Source organism: Crinia signifera, chromosome 3, assembly GCF_055691185.1.
Source record: "Crinia signifera chromosome 3, ASM5569118v1, whole genome shotgun sequence".
In the NCBI taxonomy this organism is placed as follows: domain Eukaryota; kingdom Metazoa; phylum Chordata; class Amphibia; order Anura; family Myobatrachidae; genus Crinia; species Crinia signifera.
Window position 1 is genome coordinate 160,289,718 of NC_139219.1, and position 24,623 is coordinate 160,314,340.

Consider the following 24,623-nt stretch of genomic DNA (forward strand, 5'->3'; position numbering starts at 1 on the left):
GTTTTATTATTTCATACTTTATTTGTATTGTATTGAGTTATTTTTTTTCTTTTACTTACATTTATTTCATTGTTTTAAATTTGTATTTTATATTTTTACATTATGAGTCATATACTCCGGTTGAGTTTAATATTTAGAGATGTCTTCTCTTACCTTCTTCCTGGGAATTGTGAACAATACCTTCTGCTTTTATATTGCTAAAATGGGGGATAACTCGTTAATCTATTCTTATAGTGTTGTATGTTCAAGAAAATGTTGAAAAAGGATTTTGATCCTTGTCAGTGTTATGTATATCATAATCCATTGCTGGATGTACAATTCTTGCTTACTGAGGCTCAATAAAAGATATTTTGGAAAAAAAAGAAAGAAAAATAGTTTAAAGTTTAAAATCAAAAATATTACAAATCGGAAAAAAAATAGAATTATACAAAAAAAAAATTAATTTAAAATAAATTAACCTTAACAAGCAGTTTCAGACCAGTGTCCACCATAAATACCGAAAGTAGCCGTTAGAGAGATTATCTCTTGCAGGCGAATCTCCCAGGGCAAATACTCAACTAATTTAGTTGTTTCTGTTCCTAAGGCATTTTTATTTTTAAATTTGTTTTGCAGTCTTGATAGTGCTTACAACAAACAATAGAAATTCTAACACATTTGGCTTGGGCACTAACATTTTCAGCGATTTCCTGCCATATTGCCTCTTTGCAATCGATTGATGCGAGCATTCCAGTGGTTTTTCCAAACAATTTCTTATTTTCCAAAACATTATTTATTAATCAACCGTTGTCTTCCATGGTAAATTTGTAGGAATTAATATGATCCTCAGAGTCTTTTTTGGGTGGAGGGGATTTAATGGATTTCTACGATTCTTCATTAACTGAAATACTATTCAGAGATCCGTTTACACTTTCAAAATTTCCATTTTCTTTTTAAAAGACATTTCAAAATCTCTGTTGAGAAAAATTTTTAAATTTAGAAAACCCCCAAAAATAAAGATAGAACACAGAGTAAAGATGCTTAGCAAGACATAGGATAAAATAAATAAAATTAAGTAAAAAAAAAAAGGGAAAGTGAAGCATGGAAAAGTAGAAAATGTATGCTGGACACTAAATAGGGCTATCACACAGGGGCCCTTATTCTGGTTGGTGCGGTAATATCCGCGTGCGTTCGTGCCGCCGATGTTTTGTGTCTGCGCATGTGCAGAGGCGTCTCTGCGCATGTGCGAGCGGGACGCACGGCCACATTCCGCATGAAAAAATAAAAATATAAAGGGGTAATAATCACAGGAACAGATGTTTTAGTTGTAAATATGGGTGAGAAATATTCTAATTGCATATTATGTGCACTAAATTTGTCCCTTGTATGAAGTATCTAGTATCTAGTTGAAATGAAATCATTCAACTGTACATAAGAGTTCTGCATCCTAGAAAATAAAAAGCAGATATGCTGAGTAAATTCTAGAACGTTGGGCAGCGCTGAAAAATCCACCTCATGAAAGAGATTTACTTTTACAGCTGCTGTGTGGTGGAGTCAAAACGCTACAGCAATATCTGTAGTTCCTGCTTTTTTGTACTTGCTGCATTGAGGTATTTTTCAATGATCTTTCAAATGCTCAAAAAAAGGGGAGAAGAAAGAAAAGGTAGCACATCACTGTTTGCTGATGCACTGTGTACAGATGAGGGAATTGGTAATAGGAGGAAGTTATTGATCCTTATCTTTGGGGGACAAGATGAAGAAATAAAAAAAAAAGAATACAGACAGAAGACAAGCTGCAGATGTAAAATAGGGTTTGAAAGAAAAACATTAACACTAATTAAGAAAGTATGGATGGCCATCAACGCTATTGTCATCGATGGTGAGAGTACAAATTTAAGGTACCATACATTGGGGAATGATGTCTTGCAGTGGCACATATTGCACCACTCTAAAGGCCCATACACACTGGATGATTTCTTACTGAAGGCAGCAAAGTTTTGCCTAGTTAATATGGACCTTAACACTTCCAAATTCACCTCATTAACCAGGCAAAGCAGGAAGTGACACCGACAAGATGTAATATGTTCTTTTCTGCCAAAGCGGGGGAGTGCAAAATTCACCCTCCGGCAATGTCCCCTTCTGGAGACAGTGCATCAATCCCGGCTGACGCACTGTCTGTGCATGTCTAGCCGGCTCACTACACATGTGAGAGATCTTGCAACTCAAGCAATATCTCCTGCGCAGCCCAGGAAGCCAGCAGAACTGACTTTGCTGTCCCTGCTTTGGGGATAGGGCATCACCACATTTCAGCTGTCAAAGTTGATAGCGGGGGCAGAATGGACAGCGCTGCTGACCATGTATACATTTGCCCTGTATATCCACCAACTATCTTTTAGATAGCAGCACCAATATGGACAGGCTCCGATAAGGCACCTGACATTTTTCAAGAAGCGGGTCCATCTTACATAAGGGAGAAGCGGTAAGATTGAGCACATACCCCTTCACCCCCATAACGCAACTTCATTTATCTGTCACTATGTGATGTATCACCATAGATGGTTGAATCTATCGATGGCCATATATATATATATATATATATACACACACACTACCGTTAAAAAGTTTAGGTTCTTCTTTAAAGAAAAGCACTGTTCTTTTCAATGAAGATAATAATAAATTAATCAGTAATACACTCTATACATTGTTAATGTGGTAAATGACTATACTAGCTGCAAACATATGTTTTTTTATAGGAATATCTACATAGGTGTTTAGAGGCCCAACACCTAGAGGCAACCATCACTCCAGTGATCTAATTGTACATTGTGTTTTCTAATCACACTTAGAAAACTAATGGTTCAGAAATCGCTTGAAAACCCTTGTGCAATTATGTTCACACAGCTGAAAATGGGTTTGCTTGTTAGAGAAGCTATAAAACTGGCCTTCCTTTGAGCTAGTTGAGTATCTGGAGCATCACATTTGTGGGTTCGATTATACTCTGAAAATATCTAGAAAAAGTGAACTTTCATGTGAAACTCGACATTCTATTCTTGTTCTTCAAAATGAAGGCTATTCCATGCAAGAAATTCCCAAGAAACAAAACATTTTCTACAACATTTCCTGTTCTTCTTTAAAAGAACAGCACAAACAGGCTCTAACCATAGTAGAAAGAGAAATGAGAGGCCCCAATGCACAACTGAGCAAGAAGGCAAGTATATTAGAATCTCTAGTTTTAGAAATAGATGCCTCAAAGGTCCTCAACTGGCAGCTTCATTAAATGGTACCCACAAAACTCAAGTGTCAACATCTACAGTAAAGACGCAACTCCTGGATGCTGGCCTTCTAAGAAGAGTGGCAAAGAAAAAGCTATATCTGAGACTGGCCAATAAAAGGAGAATAATATGGGAAAAAGAACACGGACATTGGAAAAAAGTGTTATGAACAGTTGAATCAAAGTTTGAGGTGTTTGGATCACACAGAAAAGAACATTTGTGAGATGCAAAATAAGTGAAAAAATGCTGGGAGAGTGCCTGATTCCATCTGTCATGCATGGAGGAGGTAATGTGATGGTCTGGGGATGCTTTGGTGCTGGTAAGGTGGGAAATTTGTGGTCACCAGTTCTCAACCCCATTGAGCTGCTGTGAGAGCAGCTTGACCATATGGTACACAAGAAGTGCCCATCAGGCCAATCCAATTTGTGGGAGGTGCTTCAGGAAGCGTGAGGTGAAATTTCAGATTACCTCAACAAATTAACAGCTAGAATGCAAAACGTCTACAATGCTGCATAACGCTCAGACATTCAACACAACAATATACTTATCTTCTAGTAACTGGGGTTATTAGTATAATTTATTTCGAGTTTTCGCCAAGTTACCATTGTTGCTTGTATTGTATGTATATAAATGCATAAATCGTTTCAATAAAAAGGTCCTCATTTAAATAAAATGTATTGTTTATACTTCTGATTTATATCTGATCTATGCCATTCACTTTATCATCAGGCATATATCTACACATTTCTGCATTGGATACAGTTGTAGTCATCATTGTGTCATATCCCATGCAATGAAAACAAATAACTTTTATTCCTACAACATCATTATTATTATTATTATGTATTTTTCTCTGTTTAATATTTGAAAGATAAAACCAGCTGGTTTACACTGTGAAACAAATAGTTTAACAGATGTTGGCTTATGACAGGATAATGGAACTGCTTCATGATGCACAAATTGGAATAATTTATTTCTGGTAGTACCAATATGCAGTGAATTTTAATGTTACATCTGGAAGTGTAAGTAACTGGATCATTTTAATTTAGTAAATGTCAAGCTTTATGTTTAGAAACTTAATTGAGCAATTCTTTTTGTACTGTATTAACTGTATAGAATAGTGGCTCCAAAAGTAGGTGCCATGGCACCTGTGGTGCCATAGGGCACTTGCAGGGGTGCCTCCGGTTGGTAGTCCATGTACATATCAAATTATTTAATGACAAAGTTATAGGCAAAACACACAAGCTTATCTACCACTGCATAACTGAAAATAAGTGTCAGTTTCAGTGGTCAGCCTGAATCCCTAAAAAAGGCCGGGGCAGTTACATGGTTGGAGGATGTCTGTAGGAAACTTGGAAGTCTAATATTGCTTCTCCTCATAGGATAAATAGTATTGATTTATTGAAATAGAATGAACAAGATAAACAGTACACAGTCAGGGCTGGTGAATATGATCTTTTTTGGGAACTGCAGTGTAATACTGTAGGTAAGTATCTGGTGATAATAGCAGAAACCTTTTAAATTATTGTTTATACAGTACTTCCAGTAGTAGAAGTATTGGTAGGCTGAAGTAAGCCGAGAGTACCAGGACTTATCTTCATATTCACTTTCATCCCTATTGTGTGTTTTATTTCAATGTAATTCATTTCTCACCTTCACCTGTCTCTACTTTATCTCTCATTTTTTTACCTCTCACTTACCCCTGCTATTTTTAGCAGCCTCTCTCACAAACCTATCCTCACTTTGTTTCACTATATATTTCTTTCAGTCTTGTGTTGCCCTGGGGTTACTCGGCTGCACCGTTTTGGGGTGCCCTGTGCCCTAGATTTGTACCCCCCAAAATGTTAGGGACTTGCCCGACTAATGAGGTCACCCGGACGCGGTGGGCAAGCCATTACTTATGGCCATAAATAAGCGAAGAACCTCGCTAAAAATGCAACATTTTATTACAATATTTTAAATTGGGAGTTTGATTTGTGCACCTGCACCTTTGACTTTGTATGCAGTTCTACTGAAAGGTCTCCGCAGGGTCGCACCTCTCAATTGGTGTGCACCCCAGGACCCCACCCCAGTACCAGGATGGATGCAAGTCTGGTACGAAGAATCCCAGCAGTAGACTGTCGGTGAACATTTGTGAAAAGTTAGGTCACAGAGATAAAGATTTGCTTATTAGGGTATATGTATATATATGAGCTCAGGAAATGTAAAGATCATGTTCTCAAATTAAATAGGAAAGATCTCCTCTGTAGTAGGAAAACCGACAAAGCCACGGGCGATATTCTCCCGATGGTTACCCGTTATAATACAGCTGCCCCCATGATTGTTTCCACAGTTAAAAAGAATTGGCCGATTTTGGCCAGTGACAAACTTTTACCATTTAACAAACAAAGGATGATGCCTTGTTTTACCAAAGGTCAGAACCTTCAACAATTATTGGTTAAAACTGACATACAATTTAAACCAGATGTCACTAAAATGAATTGGTTGGACAATCTTTGCACCGGCAATTTCAGATATCCGTGCGTGACTTGCCAGTTCCTTTTGACAGGAGACAGCTTTAACCATCCTTATTCAGGGAAAGTTTATAACATCAAGCACCATTTTACTTGTAATTCTTCTTTCGTTGTGTATCTAATTACCTGTCCGTGCAGCCTATGCTATGTAGGTAAAACTGAGCGCAAATTAAAGGAGCGTATGGCAATGCATAGACATTCCATTCGCAATGCTCTGTCCAGTGGGAAGAGCGATCAGCCTGTAGCCAGGCATTTTTCCCAGGAGCGGCATCCGTTGTCTAGCCTCAGGTATAGAATAATAGATTACGTCCCCCCCTCTAAGAGAGGAGGTGATCGTGGATTCACCAGCTAGATGCCATCTCCCCCCGGGGCCTTAATGAACATTTTCCCTTAGGTGTTTTTCATTAAATTCTGCCTGATTAATGATCCTTTTATGTACATTTACTTTGTTACAGAGATTGGTCGGTCTATACTTGATTTTGTGTACTGTCTCCATGGTGATGGTGAAGTCACTGAATGAGCGTCTCCAGATGATGACGTCATTCGTTGTGGACGAAGGGGCGGGTGTGTGGTCCCGTCCGCTGCGCCTGCTTTTGCATGTGGTGTGTCACTGCTATATTAAGGTCAGTGTACTGTTTGTTTTTTATCCTGATGACAAAATATTAAATTTTGAAACGTTGAAGTAACTCCAGCGGCGTCATGCTGTGTGTCTGAGTGAAGTATCGTGAGTGCCGCACCTTCCTGTATTGTACCTATGCTATCATTGCTGTGGAGGCACCGATCACCTACTGATATCGTTGTTTGGAGTGCCGGACCCCTCTTCTCTCTCTCTCTCTATCTATCTATCTATCTATCTATATATATATATATATATATATATATATATATATATATATATATATATATATACCAAAAAACCTACCCAAGGCAGGAAAAAAACACTGATATTGCTCCTAGTTGTTTTCAAATGCAAAAAGGATCAACAAAAATATAACCTGTTTCACAGATCCATCTTCCTCCAACGTTTTGGTCATCTACAGTGACCTTTTGTCAAGGAATGAAAAGAGGGTCATCAGTGGTGCAATGATATCGAGAGACAACGGGACCAATTCCCAGGAGAAGGGAAGCCACAAACCACAAACCCCTGTGCCCTGTTATTTATACCTAAATGCACTGATGCTTTGGCGTCATTGCATCTCGTTCCGGGCCGTGGAACGCAAGCCTAAGCTGCTTTCGGCCGGTGGAACGCATACGCCGCACTTCCGGTACTTCCGGGAACGAGGTGCAATGGCGCCAAAGCATCAGTGCATTTAGGTATAAATAGCCGGGCACAGGGGTTTGTGGTTTGTGGCTTCCCTTTTACTGGGAATTGGTCCCGTTGTCTCTCGATATCATTGCACCACTGCTGACCCTCTTTTCATTCCTTGAGAAAGGTCACTGTAGATGACCGAAACGTTGGAGGAAGATGGATCTGTGAAACAGGTTATATTTTTGTTGATCCTTTTTGCATTTGAAAACAACTAGGAGCAATATCAGTTGTTTTTGTGGCGAGTGTTTTTTTCCTACCTTGGGTAGGTTTTTTTTTTTTTTTGTATGGACACAGGCACGCCTGTGGTCCTTAAAGAACACCCCACCCGTGACAATTTTTACTGTGCGAGTGCAGGCTTTTTGTGAATATATATATGTAATTTATTTTATTATTTATAAACAGTTTCTTATATAGCGCACACATATTTCGCAACGCTTTACAGAGAATATTTGAACGTTCACATCAGTTCCTGCCCCAGTGGAATTTACAATCATTATTCCCATACCACACATATTCATTCTAGGGATAATTTTGTCAGGAGCCAAATAACCTACCAGTATATTTTTGGATTGTGGGAGGAAACCAGAGTACCCAGAGGAAACCCACACAAGTATGGAGAGAATATACAAACTCCGCACAGTTAGGGCCATGGTGGGAATTGAAACTATGACCTCAGCGCAGTGAGGCAGTAATGCTAACCATTACACCATACGTACTGCTATATATATATATATATATATATATATATGGTACTCTTTACCTAGAACGGCGCCCGTCGCGGGCATCGCGGGTACATTTATGTGTGGCCGCGACGCGACCGACGCGATGCCCGCGATTTCCCATTGAAACCCATGTTAAACATGGAAATCGTGTCGGTCGCGTCGCGGCCGGCCATAAATGTACCCGCGATGCCCGCGACGCGATGCTCCCGATTTCCCATAGGAATCAATGTTAAAAGGCGCGATGGACCCGATTTTACTGTTAAATGGCTCAATGGACCCGATTTGGCCATAGAAATCAATGTTAAATGGGCCACAGAGCCCATTAACCCTTAAATGTCCCCCCCAATTTTTAACGCCACCCCACGATCCACGCGAACCCGAAGCGTGGCGAGCGCAGCGAGCCCGCGAGGGGCGGCGGTACGCGTCCTCCGACCTTTTCATGCCCTACTATCCACTAGGGCGTGGAGTGAGAATATAATAGTGTGGCGAGCGCAGCGAGCCACCGAGCCCGAAGCGTGGCGAGCGTAGCGAGCCCCGCGAGGGGACGCGGATACCTTCACAGGTAGACGCGTCCCCTCGCGGGCTTCACAGGTGTCGGCGTCGCCACGGACACCTGTGAAGCCCGCGAGGGGACGCGTATAACTGTGAAGGTATCCGCGTCCCCTCGCGGGGCTCGCTGCGCTCGCCACGCTTCGGGCTCGGTGGCGCGCTGCGCTCGCCACACTATTATATTCTCACTCCACGCCCTAGTGGATAGTAGGGCATGAAAAGGTCGGAGGACGCGTACCGCCGCCCCTCGCGGGCTCGCTGCGCTCGCCACGCTTCGGGTTCGCGTGGATCGTGGGGTGGCGTTAAAAATTGGGGGGGACATTTAAGGGTTACTTGTGCTTATTTGGGCTCTGTGGCCCATTTAACATTGATTCCTAGGGCCAAATCGGGTCCATTGAGGCATTTAACAGTCAAATCGCGGTCAATCTGTCTTTTTAACATTGTTCCCTATGGGAAAATCGCGGGCATCGCGGCCATCCCGATTTACCCGCGATGCCCGCGATGCCCGCGATGACCGCGATTTTTACCCCCGACGACCGCGATTTCAATCGCGGGCGCCGTTCTAGGTAAAGAGTACCATATATATATATATATAATTACACATATGTAGCACCGCTCATTCAGCCTATCTATGGCTGTTATACCGCCAGCCCATCATGGCGTCGCAATACATTTTAACAGCTTGGCTAATCGCGGTGGTGCTGCCAAATGAGTGCAATACCAGTGCATTTTTGAAATCTTCACTGCGCTTGCATGAAGTGTGTGCATGAAGTGACTACATTATTAAAAAGCTCGTAGCTCAGGAACTACTTTGCTACTACTGTACTTTCCAGTAAGCTACTGTACTGTAGATAGACACTAATAAATAAAATTACATTGAATTGCGTATCATTACATTATTTTATAACTTGGTATGGGCAAGTTATAAAGAGACGCTAATGCGTCTCATTGGTTTGGTCAAAAGGAGCTAGGATAAATCTGGCTGGTATCAGGTGTGTAGGATAATGGATAAGTGCACTGCCCTGCATGTTGTACATTAAAGTACAGTATGCCTGAGTTAGATTTTTGGTTTTTTTTACACACATCTACAGTACAGTACTGTAGGTTAGTTAGCGTATACAGGGGTAGATTTATTAATCTTGGTGAAGTGATAAAGTGTCTGGTTTTTATCACCGGCCAATCAGCTCCTACTGTACAGTACCTGTCATTTTTCAAACCAAGCCTGTAACTTCACAGTTTATGACTTCACCGAGCTTAATAAATCTGCCCCATAGTATTTAATACACAAAAAAATCCTGCTTTCCTTTATACAGTAGCTTTCCGTGTGTGTGTGTGTGTGTGTGTGCATGGCAGGGACGCTAATGCATCTCACTGTTTTGCTTTTCACTACTCACTGGTGTGCAGGATGCAATGATTGCTCCGCGCAGGGCGCACGTAGGTGCGCCATTTTTATTCTCTCCATACTGTGCACTACACTACACACTATGGCTGCTACAGGTAGTACTGCTAGGAGAGCTAGGCCCTATAGCCAAGGGGAGCTAAAGGTATTGGTGGCCTGGTGGGACAGACCACTGGCCTCTAATAGAGAGGTGGTGGCTGCGTACCAGGGGGCAAGCCGTGCCATCCGGGAGCGCCTCTGGAGGACAAGGACCGTGAGGTCCCTCCAGAGGCGCTGGAGCGACCTTGTCCATCAGGACCCCAGACTTCTGGAGTCCCTAAAGGGAAGTAAGAACAGTACCACAGGGTACTGTATTTTCGGCTTGTTGCCATGGGGGATTTCCTATTTGTTTTTAATGTGGTGATTACTGTATATGCTTGTGGCCAGGGGTCCTTACATGCTCGTTTCCACGTGGGATTTCCTCTTGGTTTTCAATGTGGTCATTACATGCTTGTTGCCATGGGGTCCTTACATGCTCGTTGCCACGTGGGATTTCCTCTTTGTTTTTAATGTGGTCATTACATGCTTGTTTTCAATGTGGTGATTATATGCTTGTTGCCATGGGATGATTACATGCTTGTTGCCATGGGGTTCTTACATGCTCGTTGTCACGAAGGATTTCCTACAGTACAGTATTTGTTTTCAATGTGGTCGTTACATGCTTGTTTTCAATGTGGAGATTTCAGTACATGCTTTGCTTGTTGCCATGGGTGTGCCCCCAGGTGTTATGTGGGACTCCAAGTATTATACGGTACACATGGCAGGCCCTGAGGTGTTATGCGGGACCCCAAGTATGATATGGTACACATGGCGGGCCCTGAGGTGTTATGCGGGACCCCAAGTATTATATGGTACACATGGCGGGCCCCCAAATGTTATGCAGGACCCCAGGTACTGTATTATACGGTACACATGGCGGGTCACAGGTGTTATGCGGGACTCCAGGTACTGTACTATATGTTACACATGGCTGTTATGCGGGACCCGAAGTATTATACAGTAAACATGGAGGGCCCCCAAGTATGATATGGTACACATGGCAGGCTCCCAGGTGTTATGTGGAATCCCAGGTACTGTATTATACAATACACATGGCGGGCCCAAGATGTTATGCGGGATCCCAGGTACTGTATTATACAGTACACATGGCGTTCCCCCAGGTGTTATGTGGGACCCCAAGTATTATACGTTACCAATGGCGGGCCCCCAGGTGTTATGCGAGACCCCAAGTATTATACAGCACACATGTTGGGCCCCAGGTATTATGCGGGACCCCAAGTATTATATGATACACATGGTGGCCCCCCAGGTGTTACGTGGGACCCCAGGTACTGTATTATACGGTACACATGGCAGGCCCCATGTGTTATGCGGGACCCCAGGTACTGTATTATAAGGTACACAGGGCATGCCCCGGGTTTTATGCGGTACCCCAAGTATTATACGGTACACATGGCGGACCCCAGGCGTTATGCGGGACCCCAAGTATTATATGGTACACATGGCAGGCCCCAGGTGTTATGCAGGGCCCCAGGTGTTATACGGGCCCCTAGGTGTTATGTGGGACCCCAGGTTATTATATTGTACACATGGCGGGCCCCAGGTGTTATGTGGGTCCCCAAGTATTATATGGTACACATGGTGGGCCCTCAGGTGTTATGCGGGCCCTCAGGTGTTATGCTGGACCCCATGTGTTATGCGGGGACCCCAAGTATTATATGGCATACATGGTGGGCCCCAGGTGTTATGCAGGACCCAAAGTACTGTATTATATGGTACACATGGCAGGCCCCCAGGTGTTATGCGGGACCTCAAGTATTATACGGTACACATGGCAGGCTCCCAGGTGTTATGCAGGACCTCAAGTATTATATGGTACACATGCTGGGCCCCAGGCGTTATGCGGGACTCCATGTGATATGCGGGGACCCCAAGTATTGTATGGTACACATGGCGGACCCCAGCTGTTATAGGGGACACCACGTGTTATATGGTACACATGGCGGGCTCCCAGGTGTTATGCAGTAACCTTCTAGTGAACCCAGGAATTAAAGGGTACACATGGCGTTATTGTACACTTGTAGTCACCACTTTATTAACACTTTATTCTGGTACTGTACTGTATCCTCACATTACAGTACTTACAGCGCCTGATGGCCTCTAGTGTTGTAGGATCTCTCCTAACAAGGTCGCTCCAGCGACCCTTTAGGCAGCGGACAGACTGCTCATGGCCAGTGTCCTACAGAATGGCCCTTCGGACCTTTCTGTATGCCCGCAGCTTTTCTTTATTCCTGGCAAGGGCAACATCTCGCCAGTGCACAAGGTGTCTTAGCTCCCAGGTGCTGTAGGGCCTTTCTCTTGGCTGCGCAATTGTCACCAACAGCATATAGTACAATTCAATAGTGTCGAACAGTCCCAAAATGGCGGAGTAGGCGTCCTAGTCACACATTGTGTGCGACACATGACTTTCATCCTGCGTCCAAAAACTTTATTTGAAAGAGTTTTACCATACTGAATCGCTACTGTTAGAGTAGTTATGGAAATAGCTGTTAGTTTGTGTGTTTGTCTAGTTTTATTAACTTTTATAAATACTTCAATTAAAAAAAATATAGGTCTGAGTCGCAATAGCGACTTTAGTAGCGACGTTGACACTGTAGTCGAACACGGGTTTCCAGCGTGCAGAGCGGCGCAGTTATCCACTACCCTACGCCACACAGTGATGTGTAGAGTCTGTAGAGTGCTCCTAATCAGTGGCAGCCGTAGCGCTGGAGCATCTCAGACACTTCTAATGTTCTTTGTTTTACTACACTACTTTAATGTCCCAATGTTCTACACTACTTTAATGTCCCAAAGTGCAAAATATTCAGCATCGGCTACGTGAACGTGAAGGTAAATATTTGCCTATGGGACCGTGACACTACGCAGCCCATTTGCTTTCAGCGATGTTCACAGGGATGAGACGCAGGAGCATCTCATACTGTATTGTAAGCGCACTCGGCGAATGGCGGGGTTCCATCGGTACAGTATATCAATCCGCCGCTAGATTGGTGGAGCATTTGTATTGCATGGTGAGCATCCATTCCCCTTGGTGGAATGAAGCACAAGGAGAAAAGAGGATCACCAAGACCTTTTAAATGGCATGCTGTCGCCAAGAATGAGAGGCACTCCATCTATATATATATGATTTTGTTAAAATTATTTGTTCAACCTACGTAGCCGTATCTTACCTTTTTCATATTTTAGTGAAGCACAAGCGCTGCTCTATTTTTATTCTACATCCTAGGACACACCTGCAAATGGCTGATTTTTGTCTAGCTGCAAATCCATTTGAAACTCACTTACCATCTAATGATTATTCCAGACTGTGCAAGTGTACATAACTCAGACGATTCAATAACTCTGCAACAAATACAGGCTTTTTTACAATGTTTGGCATCATGCATGCGTACTGCGATCAGTATAAATGTGCAGTTGTTTGATAATAAATCCACTTCAGAATTTGCACCACAGGAATCAGCTCTGAATAATACCTAAGATGGCTGCAAAGGATCTTAAGTGGATGAACCAATGGTTTTAGGAAAAAGTAACAAAGTGGATACCATCGTTGCAATGCATCTTTATCAATGCTGCTTTTACAATGATTTAATTAGAATTTAAGACCCCTCTGCCAGTTTGACTTATGAACCGCCCAAGATTACAGAATTACTTCCCCTCTCTCTTATATGTAGCTACATTTTTACATGCCAGACTAAATGTTCACTTCCACAACTACCCCTTCAGTGATTAAATCCCTTAATGCCCCCTTCAGGGATATAGATACCATCTCTGCTATCAGTGAGGGTGCCTCAACTCCTGAACCAGGGGTTTTCTTGGAAAAATTTGTAATATTCTTTCATCTATACTCATGACATGGTGTAACCCTATCTGTGGCAGTTCTACCACCAAAACATCCACCCTCTTCATTGTCCATAAGGAGGGCATTGATAATAGCAATGACACTTGGCAGGGGTGCCCAATGTCTTCCCTTATGTATAGAGAGGTCTTGTAAATGGCAATTCATATTTCACAAATAGTATATGTATATAACAGTATTTTTCTCACAAACCATGGCAGCCATTACACTGGATTTAGAACCCATCCCCCAGCTTTAGACAGGTAGTTTATTTTCTGTGGCTCCACCCACCTTGGGTATATATACCTTCTCCCCTTCACCTCCTCAGTCTTTTTCCTATCTTGGTAGTGTAGTTTTGTTAATTTATATAGGACTTACCTAATTTTTTTCCCCCGGCTTATGCGCCTCCGTGTAGCTGCGCTGGTACCCGGGGGAGAGAGATGTTGGTGTTGCACATCCCTGTGTGTGTGCAGTGCATTTTGTCCCCTGCTGCAGTCAGTGTGGTGAGTGGTGGGGAAGGGCAGAACTGTGCGGGGTATGGGGCAGAAGTGATGGGGTGGCATCTCCCATACTGTTCTGCGCATGTGCCGCCAGTAACTGGGCGGATGTGATGCGGCGGCATCTTCCTGGCATCTAGCACATGCATCCGCCCCCCACAGAGGTAAAGGGGCTATAAAATGGCGCCGCACACCACTGGGAAGTACCTGTTTACCCTGTTGGGTACTTGTGAGTTATCCGGGCGTCCGATTTTTCGATTGTATGCCTTAAGTTAAGGCATACAATCAGATGCGATGCGATATCGCATCGCATCGCATGCGACCATCGGATGCGATGACCCGATTTTTCCATAGGAATCAATGTTAAAATGATTCCTATGGAAAAAGGGGTCCTTTTCATACCCCTACTATCCAAGTGGGCATGGAGTTGGATATAAACCTGTGGCGAGCGTAGCGAGCCACCGAGCCCGAAGCGTGGCGAGCGAAGCGAGCCCCGCGAGGGGACGGTATTCTGTGTCCCCTCGCGGGGCTCGCTACGCTCGCCACGCTTCGGGCTCGGTGGCTCGCTACGCTCGCCACAGGTTTATATCCAACTCCATGCCCACTTGGATAGTAGGGGTATGAAAAGGACCCTTTTTCCCATTGAATTCCATGTTAAAATGGACTCAGTTCATTTTAACATTGATTCCTATGGAAAAATCGGGTCATCGAATCGCATCGCATCGCATCCGATGGTCGCATGCGATGCGATGCGATGTCCCGATCCGACCCGATTTAAAAATCGGACGCCCGGATAACTCACAAGTACCCCCTGTTGCATCAGGGACACCATGGCTTCAGGGACATCATGGCTTCATCGTGAACCAGGATCAGGATAACAGTACTTCTCCCCCAAAACCTTTAAGTGCCTTGGAGAGCTAAATCCTCATAGAGAAACTGGTATTCTAATTCTTTTTGCAAGATTAGTTAGTGATAGGTCCTTATCTGTTGTTTTAGTGTGTCTAAGAATTCTGGAAGGAAAAGCACCAGCAAGAAAAATAATTTGTCTAAAGATTATAAGCCTTTTCTTAAAGTCTGTCAGGATTGCAAGACTGCTAGGAGACCGTCTAAATAAATCATGAATATCTTTGAATCAGGAAGAGATGAGGGATGTTCAAAAATCAATTATGTACTTCGAAGTGATACTCGTGATAAATTCACTCTGTGACAAAATATCAGTTGTGACCTACCTGAACAGGCAGGGAGGAACCCAAAGTCAAATATGGTGGGAGGAAGCCACAAGAATATTGGCCTGGGCGGAATACAGTCTCCTCCCTGTCCAAGTTTTTTTGCCAATCAATCAAAAGAGAACGTCCTAGGATGAAATCTCCACTAGCTCCGTGGGACCTCAATCTAGTTCCCAATACACTTATGTCACCTCCATTCAAATCTCTGGATATAATACCATTAAAACAATTACCTTGGAGGTTGTTTCCTAACGGCCATAACATCAGCAAAGAGAGTGCCCTTATGATGTACATATCACTATACAGCGCAACGTACACGTGATATGTCATATCCTGCTCACTTTCATTGAAGATAAATTAGTGTCCACAAGACCTCTCTATACATAGCAAACACTTTTTTTTGTGAGCTGGAGTTCAGTGCACCCGTGGAATACAGCCAGCTCTGGATCACACACTAGGGGCACCACACGCACCAGGGAGAGACTGGCACCACAAACACCAGGGGGGAGGCTGGTACCACACATCCTAGTGGGGAGGCTGGCACCACACACACACCAGGTGGAGGCTGGCACCACACATACATCAGGAGAAAGACTGACACCACACCAGGAGTGAGGCTGGTACCACACACACACCACCAGAGGGAGGTTGGCATTACACAAACCAGGGGGAGGTGGCACCACACACACATACTAGGGGGGGGGCAGGCATCACATGCACACACCACCAGGCGTGAGGCTGGCACCACACACACTAGATAGGAGGCTGGCGCCACACACCACTAGAAGGAGGCTAGCACCACACACCACCTGGGGAAAGGCAGGCACCACGCACAATTAAGGGGTTGCTGAGACTGTTAGTGTGGGTGACTTTTGGATGAGGGTAGGAACAAGGACTTCCATCCACCTGCAGAAGTGCAGATCTACTTTTAGCTTCACAAGATTACATCATTTTGCAAATCTTCCTCTACGATAGGTGGCTCCTGGCACACATTGAGTCTCTCTGGGAAAAAAAAGTGCATTCTTTGGGAACGGTGCCTCGCTATGTTCGGCACACTATTTTATTCTCCCACCACGCCCTAATGGATGATTAGGATTAGTCAGTGGTCGACTAATGCTTGTCGACCTAGTGACCGTATCCCGGGCAGAGATTGAAGAAATTATCAATGTGGTACACCTACCCTGCTGTAGATTGTCTTCAGGGAGATTGCTAGACTCTCCGGGTATTAGGAAGATCACCAATTATGCATCAATATACCTGCTTCCTCGATGTGCTAAGACTGTTTACAATAAAGTAAGATATACTATAGACCCTAACTAGTAATAAAATCAATCTCTTTTCATAAAGTGTTTATTTATATGCACACACCACCAGGAGTGGGGCTGGCACCACACACCACTAGAGGGAGGCTAGAACCACACACCATATGTGAAAAGGCTGGCACCATGCACAATGAGGGGGCAGCTGAGACTGTCAGTGTGGGTGACTTGGGGATGAGGATAGGCACAAGGACTTCCATCCACCTGCAGAAGTGCAGATCTACTTTTAGATTCACAAGATGACATCATTTTGCAAATCTTCCTCTACGATAGGTGGCTCCTGGCACACATTGAGTCTCCCTGGGATAAAAAAAGTCCATGCTTTGGGCACGGTGCCTCGCTATGTTCGGCACACTATTTTATTCTCCAACCACGCCCTAGTGGATGATAGGTCATGAAATACCACCTGTTGGCATGTCAGCTCAAATAACCTTGATAAACCCCATGTCAACCTTTTGAATGTCGACATTCAGTGGTCGACTAATGCTTTTGTCGACCTAGTGACAGTATTCCGGGCAGAGATTGAAGAAATTATCAATGTGTTACACCTACCCTGCTGTAGTTTGTTTTCAGGGAGATTGCTAGACTCTCCAGGGTATTAGGGAGATCACCAATTATGCATCAATATGCCTGCTTCCTTGATGTACTAAGACTGTTTACAATAAAGTGAAATATAGTATAGACCCTAACTAGTAATAAAAACAATCTCTTTTCATAAAGTGTTTATTTTTTTTTAAACAATTTACAGGCATTACATTGCCACAGCCATCCATTTAGGTGCATGCAAATATCAAAAACAGAGAAGGGTTTGTTTATATGTTAGAGTAATGCAGGACCTGTATGGTTAGCATTTTTTGGTAATTTCCACATTGCAGCAAAAGAAGTGTGCTTTTATTTTTCAGACTGACCCATTGGTGTGCATGTTCTTTCCTCAGCCCAAGAAATTACAAAATGGTTCTAAAATGTGAATGCAAGAAACCTACACTACTTGCAAACAACACTTATAACATTACATGATCTGGGTTGTAATTTGAAAGTCATCTAAAACATGTGTATTTCAACCTGCATGATAAATGATGAAGTATAATTGAAGCTTGCTGAACAGGTTGTTGTCCAATGCACTTTACATTTGAGTGGGTTATAAAATATTCCATTTGTAAACTTGTCCCTTCCTTAACCCTCCCATATAGCAATTGGCTGGGGGGTAGAGAATGTTCCTACTCTCTTACCTGTAACCTAGCCTGAACACTGTCTTGAAGTGCTATTGACAGATGATGTTGGCAGTTCTCCAGAGTTCTATGGAATCTCTTCCGTAGAACTATGTTGAAGGCTTATAGACAGATTGAAGTGCTAAAGGAGGAAAGAAAGATTCATCTTAAGTCAAGATTCTGAGAGAGCAATGTCAATGTATTAGATAAGAAAACGACAACATAGTTATAAAATGATTGGTTTTATAGCTGATCATTGTTAAAAAAAAATGTACTGTATACATTATTTCATATTATGTGTATTTGTGTAATTATACTCATGCAATTTGTCTATGACTGCTAATATACTTTTTATTTTTAGTATAGTAGTAAGTACATAATTGCCATTTCCTAATTGCTTACAAAATGGCATTTTGAACTTGCAGCCCAATGTCTTTTTCATAAACAAGATACTGCACTTTTCCGCAGTCAGTGGTAGTTATTTACCTCCGTAAAGTTTAACTGTATATCATGTTTATGTTTTTTATAAATGTGTACTTTTTACATCACACATACAGTAGCTTTGTTCAATAAAAATAATTATGATATTTACCATTCTCCTTGGGTTTAATTTTTCAGGGTCTTATAACTAACTTAAAATTATATCAAGGACTAACAAGGAAGAGTTGGAATGCCATTTTGAACCAAATCTGCACTGTAATGTCCTCCCCCTCCTTCTTCCCTCTATTGTCACATGACATGCTGAAAGTATGTGAATGGCAGACATACCTGTTTTCCCTCAAGATATATTTGAAAAGAGATATGATGATTTGTCAGATAGCTAAGACAAGCTTGTTGCTTGAAGATGACATTCCTTTTTTTTTTAGTTAGGCTATTATGATTTATGTACTGTATTATAATTAAATTTGTTATTGAGCAGCTTTTAAAAATAATACCTGTGTACTAATCTCTACTGATTTTAAGTTGTAATGCCACCAAGTGATTTATTATAGCAACTAGTTCATATGTACTACAAACCAGGGTAAAATAATTTGTATCCATAAATAAGATCAAATTATTTTATGAAGTGAAACATACTCAACGTCAGCATACGTGATGGCTGGATAAGGCTTAAAATATTATATTTCTTCATGCTTCCTCATTTTATTAGGCTCCTGTAAACATGCAAGGATGCAACATCTTTACTTGTTAAGCACATTTGGGCTCACAGGTATGTATGTTGCAGTCTTGGTCTTAAGACCCCTACTGGATCCTTTCACACCAGATGTAAATTGCTGGGTTAAAGATTTTCAACCCAGGAATTTGCTGGTATGAAAGGGTCCATACGGGTCTTAATCCCAGCACTCCGACCCTGCTCTTGACCAGGGTCAGAGTGCCGGGATTTAAGACCCGTGTTGACCCTTTCACACCACAGAAAAACCCGGGTTTTCAGCAAATTCCCGGGTTGAAATTCTTTAACGCGGTAATTTGCGAGTGGTGTGAATTGGGGTCAGACTGCACCTGGCAAAATAACCCGGCACTCAGAAATGTCAGGTAATTGCCTGGTGGCCGGTGTGAAAGGGGTATTAGCCATTCCATCACTAGATTCACTGATTTTGGCACGGCAATGCTGGATCAAGGGGGGAGCATATGTTGTCTCTAGTTCTGCATGTCTCAGTGGTGGGACTTAATGTATAATGTATGTAACAGACACAGTAAAATTTGGCACTTATTTGGAAATGTGAGCTTTGAAAATCTTTATTACAATACAATATGATGATATGATAACATGGATCCCTTATAAAACATACATTGTTTTTCCTTTCTGTGAAAACATGAAGAATACCTTTTCTTCTCAGAAGTCAATAAACATGTACAGTAGCAGCAGAATATATTGCAGTGACTTGCACCATGGCTAGCATTTAGGTGGAGAATCTGTACCATCTTGGGACAGATCTCTGATTATTATAGCTGTAAACAGCTTGGAATGTTTGAGTTAACTGCAAAATACACTCTGCTTGTCATACCCTGCAATAAAGTCTGCTTCATCTGTATAATTTGTTGTGTTTTGAGAAAAGCTGAGGCTAGATATTACTGGTGGGTTATCATCTCACTGTCCAAATACAAGATTTGCATGCCTTAGGTAAAGCAGATATTTCTAATGTTTCATATGTGAATAAATACCAGCAATCATGTGATGTGCTTTAGATGTCTGCACATACATTATTTTCATTTTGAAAAATGTATGGAATCTCTTTCAAATATTCTTATATTACTTATGACAAGAGCGATTTGTATTTTACTATAACCTAATCTAGTTAAATATGTGTATTAAACCAATACAACACCACTGCCCCCAATTTCCCTGCTGCTCAATCCCCATGTGCGTTCAACCATGGCCACCATTAACCATCCCCCTCAGTGGACCGAACCATTTGGAGGCCCCTCCCCTGCTGCCTTAGAGACGTAGGTGCCAGGACATGGAAGACATCACACAGTGCCCATCGGATAAGTAGTATGGATCGTGCCACCATGATGTCCCATCCAGTACACCCACACCTCCCACACTATTCTTTTTATGGCCCTTGTATTGTTTATGGACTGCAATCTATATAATACATAATGTAATAAGTAAAATGTAGGCATTCAAATAATACAAAGAAAAAAATAATGGTTACATCTGTCACTGCGAGTTAATGTCTAAATATTCTTACCATTATATCCAATTAAACTGGGGCACTAATAAATTATACAGGTTCTGTGGGGATGCGGGTCACATACTGGCTTTGGGAATGCTGACAGTTGAAATCCTAGGACACAAATCCAGACTCAAGGCCAGAACACTGTTGCCAGTATACTACCAATGCCGATGCTGGTGCAGATTATAATTAGGCCACAGGGGTGGTGGTAGTAGGGTTATGTTTAGTCAGTAGGGGTGGATTAGGGTTAGACTGCAGGGACGAGGGTGTTAGGATGCAGGAAGGCAGCATTAGAAACTAAGAAGGGGTTAGGGTTACACTAGACAGGGGGTTAGGCTGCAGAGAGGGAGGGTTAGGTTTAGGCACTAAGGGGGAGGGTTGGTTTACAGAGACGGGAAGATTAGGGTTAGCCAGGGTTAGGGTTTGCCCCTCTGCTCCACTGGAGGTTTCTGTCCTCCCTGAGCTCGCCTTAGGACACCTGCATTACAGTATGACATATGTACCACCCCAGTCAAACTCCCCACCTGCCACTGTTAGGGCTATTTCACACACTCCGGCTCCTGCCGGGTAGCGAAATCCCGTACGGGCAGAAGCCGTGCCGTGCATTGTAGTTACTAATGGACACGATTGTGTCCATTCAGACAGGACGGCCACGGCCCGGTTGCAGCCGGATCCCACTACTGGAAGGGACAGCTGCTGGGCTGCGGCCATCCCCTCCATTCTAAACTGCTGTGTGCTGCACGGCTTCCTGACCGTGCTGGTTTTCGCCGCCCGGCAGGAGCCGGAGTGTGTTAAATAGCTCATAGGGTGGGAGAAGTTAAGTTTACTTACCGTACCACTGCTGGGATTCTCAGCATCGGGATGCTGCTGTCGGTCTTTGGCTGGTTGACATCAATCCTGTATTTGACCTGATTTTAATAGCCACAGAACCAGGAGCATCCCGGTTTAAAGGTGTAGCATGGTATAATTAGCAATTAAAAGAAACTAAATATGAATGGCCTGCAAATGATTTGTTTGTTAATAGGAGCTGGTATTCTATGTTAGTAGAAGTGTCAGTAAGAATTATTTCTGGTATAACTACAGTCCGGGATGAGCTGTGAAGTGTTCCACATTTCTATTTGCAGAGGTAGAATGAACAGCGGGTGCCATGCAGTCATCACAGTCCTGTCATTCAACCTGTGTAGTTCCTCTGTATATACACTGAGGAGATTTCATACCCTTTGTCCTGCATGTAAATTCATAGGGGTAAAATTACTAAAGCTTCTATGAATTTAAATGAGGTGATGTTGCCCATAGCAACCAATCAGATTCGATCATTTCTCTATTGCATCCTAGAAAATGTAGACAGAATCGGAGCACCTCTTTTCATTTTGAGAATCTTTTGTAAATGTACCCCCTAGTGTGGGTATTCTCTATGCATCAACAGGCTCTGTGTACAGGATTAGTACAAAATCATTATATGTAGCTGCAGTAATCCTAGTAATGTAGCGCTGTAGAATGACATAACACACTTTGATCCCTGAGTGTGGCCTGGTGCTACTGAATCTTGATATTGCTCATTATCATTGAAATAGCTGATAACCATAGATTGCACAGAGCTTCACTGCAAAATTAAGTATTACAGTGCATCAAACATCTCAGTCAAGGTATGAGAATTAAATGGATGAACTTGAAATTCAGGTTAGTATATGTGAAGAATATGATCCACCCTTACTGTGTAGTGTCAATCATATCCTGACTGGAAACCTGCTATTTTTACATATTTGGAAAGCAATGATGTGATCAATCTACAAAAGTGTCTAATACAAGACATCATCCTTTGTCAAAGCCAAACATCACACACTATATGTTTATCTTCCTAAATGATGAACGTAATGAATATGAAAAATGTATGCGTGGCGAATGAGCATGATGGAAGATGTGTCATAAAGTAAATATGAGACTTGATATTAGAAGTGATGTCTAACATTTCTTCACCCCATCAGGATTTACTGCGTAGTTATTGCTCACAGTGTCTAGTTCCAGCATGTAAACAGTGTTTCTAGTCAACTATCTTCCTATCTTCCTTTTTTTTGGGGGGGGGGGATACCATTCTGTGGTTACATTTACAGACTACCAATATTGGGGCAGATGTATTAAGTCTTAACAAGAGATAAATGTAAGGGTGATAAAGAGAGATAAACGTCCAGCCAATCACATCCCAACTGCCATGTTACAGGCTGTGTTGAAAAAGTCAGTTACGATGTGATTGGCTGGACGTTTATCTCTTCTTATCACCCTTGCATTTAACTCTTGTTAAGGCTTAATACATCTGCCCCCTATCTCAGAAATTTACCAGACATCTTTAGCTTGATCAGAGGCTAATGTGTTAGTGGTCAATTCAACTCCATGTCATAAGAGCTAGTGTTATGCAGCAGGGGATATCACTCAGAACTGTAGTAGTCCAACATCATTCACTTTTATATGGACCCCTACAGAGATCGAGACAAAATGAGTGATATCGCTGTCACGATGTGCTGCCATTGTGAGCATGCTGATGGATCTCCGATGGTACAACGCTAACAATGCCTGCAATTGAATTGGCCCCTTAAAAGATGACATAGACTATTATTATTGGTAAGAATAGAGATTAATATTAAAGTTTCCAGACAAACTGCTCCAATCTCAAGGGAAAAATGTTCTTGAATTTTTAGCACAATGTCGTAACCATCTGAAATATGTGTCATGTTCGCATTTTGCTATGAGATTTATGTATTTATTAGATTATTTGTGATGTGCTGGTATTGTGTTCATATTAAGTGTATGTAGTATTGGAGTTGTGATGTTATTTTAGCACCACTAAATAGGTCAATACCGCTTAGTCTCTGTTGCACCGAACCATCATTTTTACTGCTTTCAGTCATGTTAAAGCATGAAAGATAAAAATATAATTTACTTGGCAATGGAAGGTACAAAACGACTTACAAACCTATGTATTACAAAAGTTCTGAAGGGACCTTATAATGCCACAAACAGTCTATATGATTGCAGGTGTTTGCCTGGATTAAAGAACGCAGGCAAATGGCAGTGCACCAATAGGAATGTGATTATTTCATTATGCTCAAGTAGCATTAGTTAAGGAACCCCTTGTTTAAAGAAGAATGAAAATATTTTGTGAACACTACATGGTGTAAAGTTTTCTAAAATAAAAATCTTGGCAATACATCACATGAGCACATGTGCAAAAGTAAACTTTGAGGTAAAATCACTGTTCTCAATGTTTGTCTACCCTCTAAGAGATTAAACACTTGTAAATAAATAGTGCTGTCAAACATATGACTCCAGGTGTTTCCGAGTTCGGCACTGTTCCATATTTCTTGACTCCTTTTCCAACCCCTTTTCATGCTTCTGCTTTCGTGTAACTGTACATGGTAAATGCCTTTTCTCTATGTACAATACAGAGATAATGGATGCCACTGAGAGGGTGATAAATGCTTAACTTTAGGCAACTCTAACGCGTGGCTCCTCTTCTGTCTCTTGGCCTAAGCTTGTGTACGTTACTGAGGGCTCCATTTGTGCATTAGCGGGTAGTTCTACTACAGGTCCTGAAGGGTTGCGGAATTGTTTGTACACTCTGGGATCCTGGGCCACATAGGTAGTTGTGGAGAAATATAGCACCAGTCCAACCAAAATTGTGCAGAGAGACAGAAGATAAAGTCCTGAAAACTAAACAGAATATTTTAATAATTAGAATTTAATTAGAAATCATTGCAAGATTTATGAACAAGACCTAGTTGCTTCTTAGGTGAAGTTAATATGTTCATGAAAAGCTGCATTGAAGCCCTTGATTGTATCAGGCCAAGTGTAAGTTTATTTAATGCACTACCTACCAAACACCTCTTTACACATGGACACACCATGGAGCCAAATGTCCCACTCTCTGCAGAAAAATGGGAACGCATTTCTATAGTCACTTTTTTCTCTTATATAAAAACTATATTTAAAAGTCACCAAATAATTAATTTCCTTTTTTATTTGAAATCCA

General features: G+C 42.2%; 2 protein-coding genes across 3 annotated transcripts in view; one reads left to right on the top strand and one right to left on the bottom strand.

The window, feature by feature from the left end:
• The window catches only part of LOC146063912 (uncharacterized), a 152,667-nt gene that overhangs the window by 9,882 nt on the left and 118,162 nt on the right, over positions 1 to 24,623 (top strand). For both annotated transcript variants that reach the window (XR_014471709.1, XM_083176822.1), the window contains exon 2: positions 6,217 to 6,384. The gene's annotated coding sequence lies outside the window, so the exon portion shown is untranslated. The remainder of the gene's footprint in view (positions 1 to 6,216; positions 6,385 to 24,623) is intronic.
• The window catches only part of SLC35F1 (solute carrier family 35 member F1), a 298,410-nt gene continuing 291,205 nt past the window's right edge, over positions 17,419 to 24,623 (bottom strand). The window contains exon 8 of the mRNA XM_083176820.1: positions 17,419 to 24,304. Coding sequence (XP_083032946.1) covers positions 24,080 to 24,304 — 225 coding nt within the window. The 3' untranslated portion in view covers positions 17,419 to 24,079. The remainder of the gene's footprint in view (positions 24,305 to 24,623) is intronic.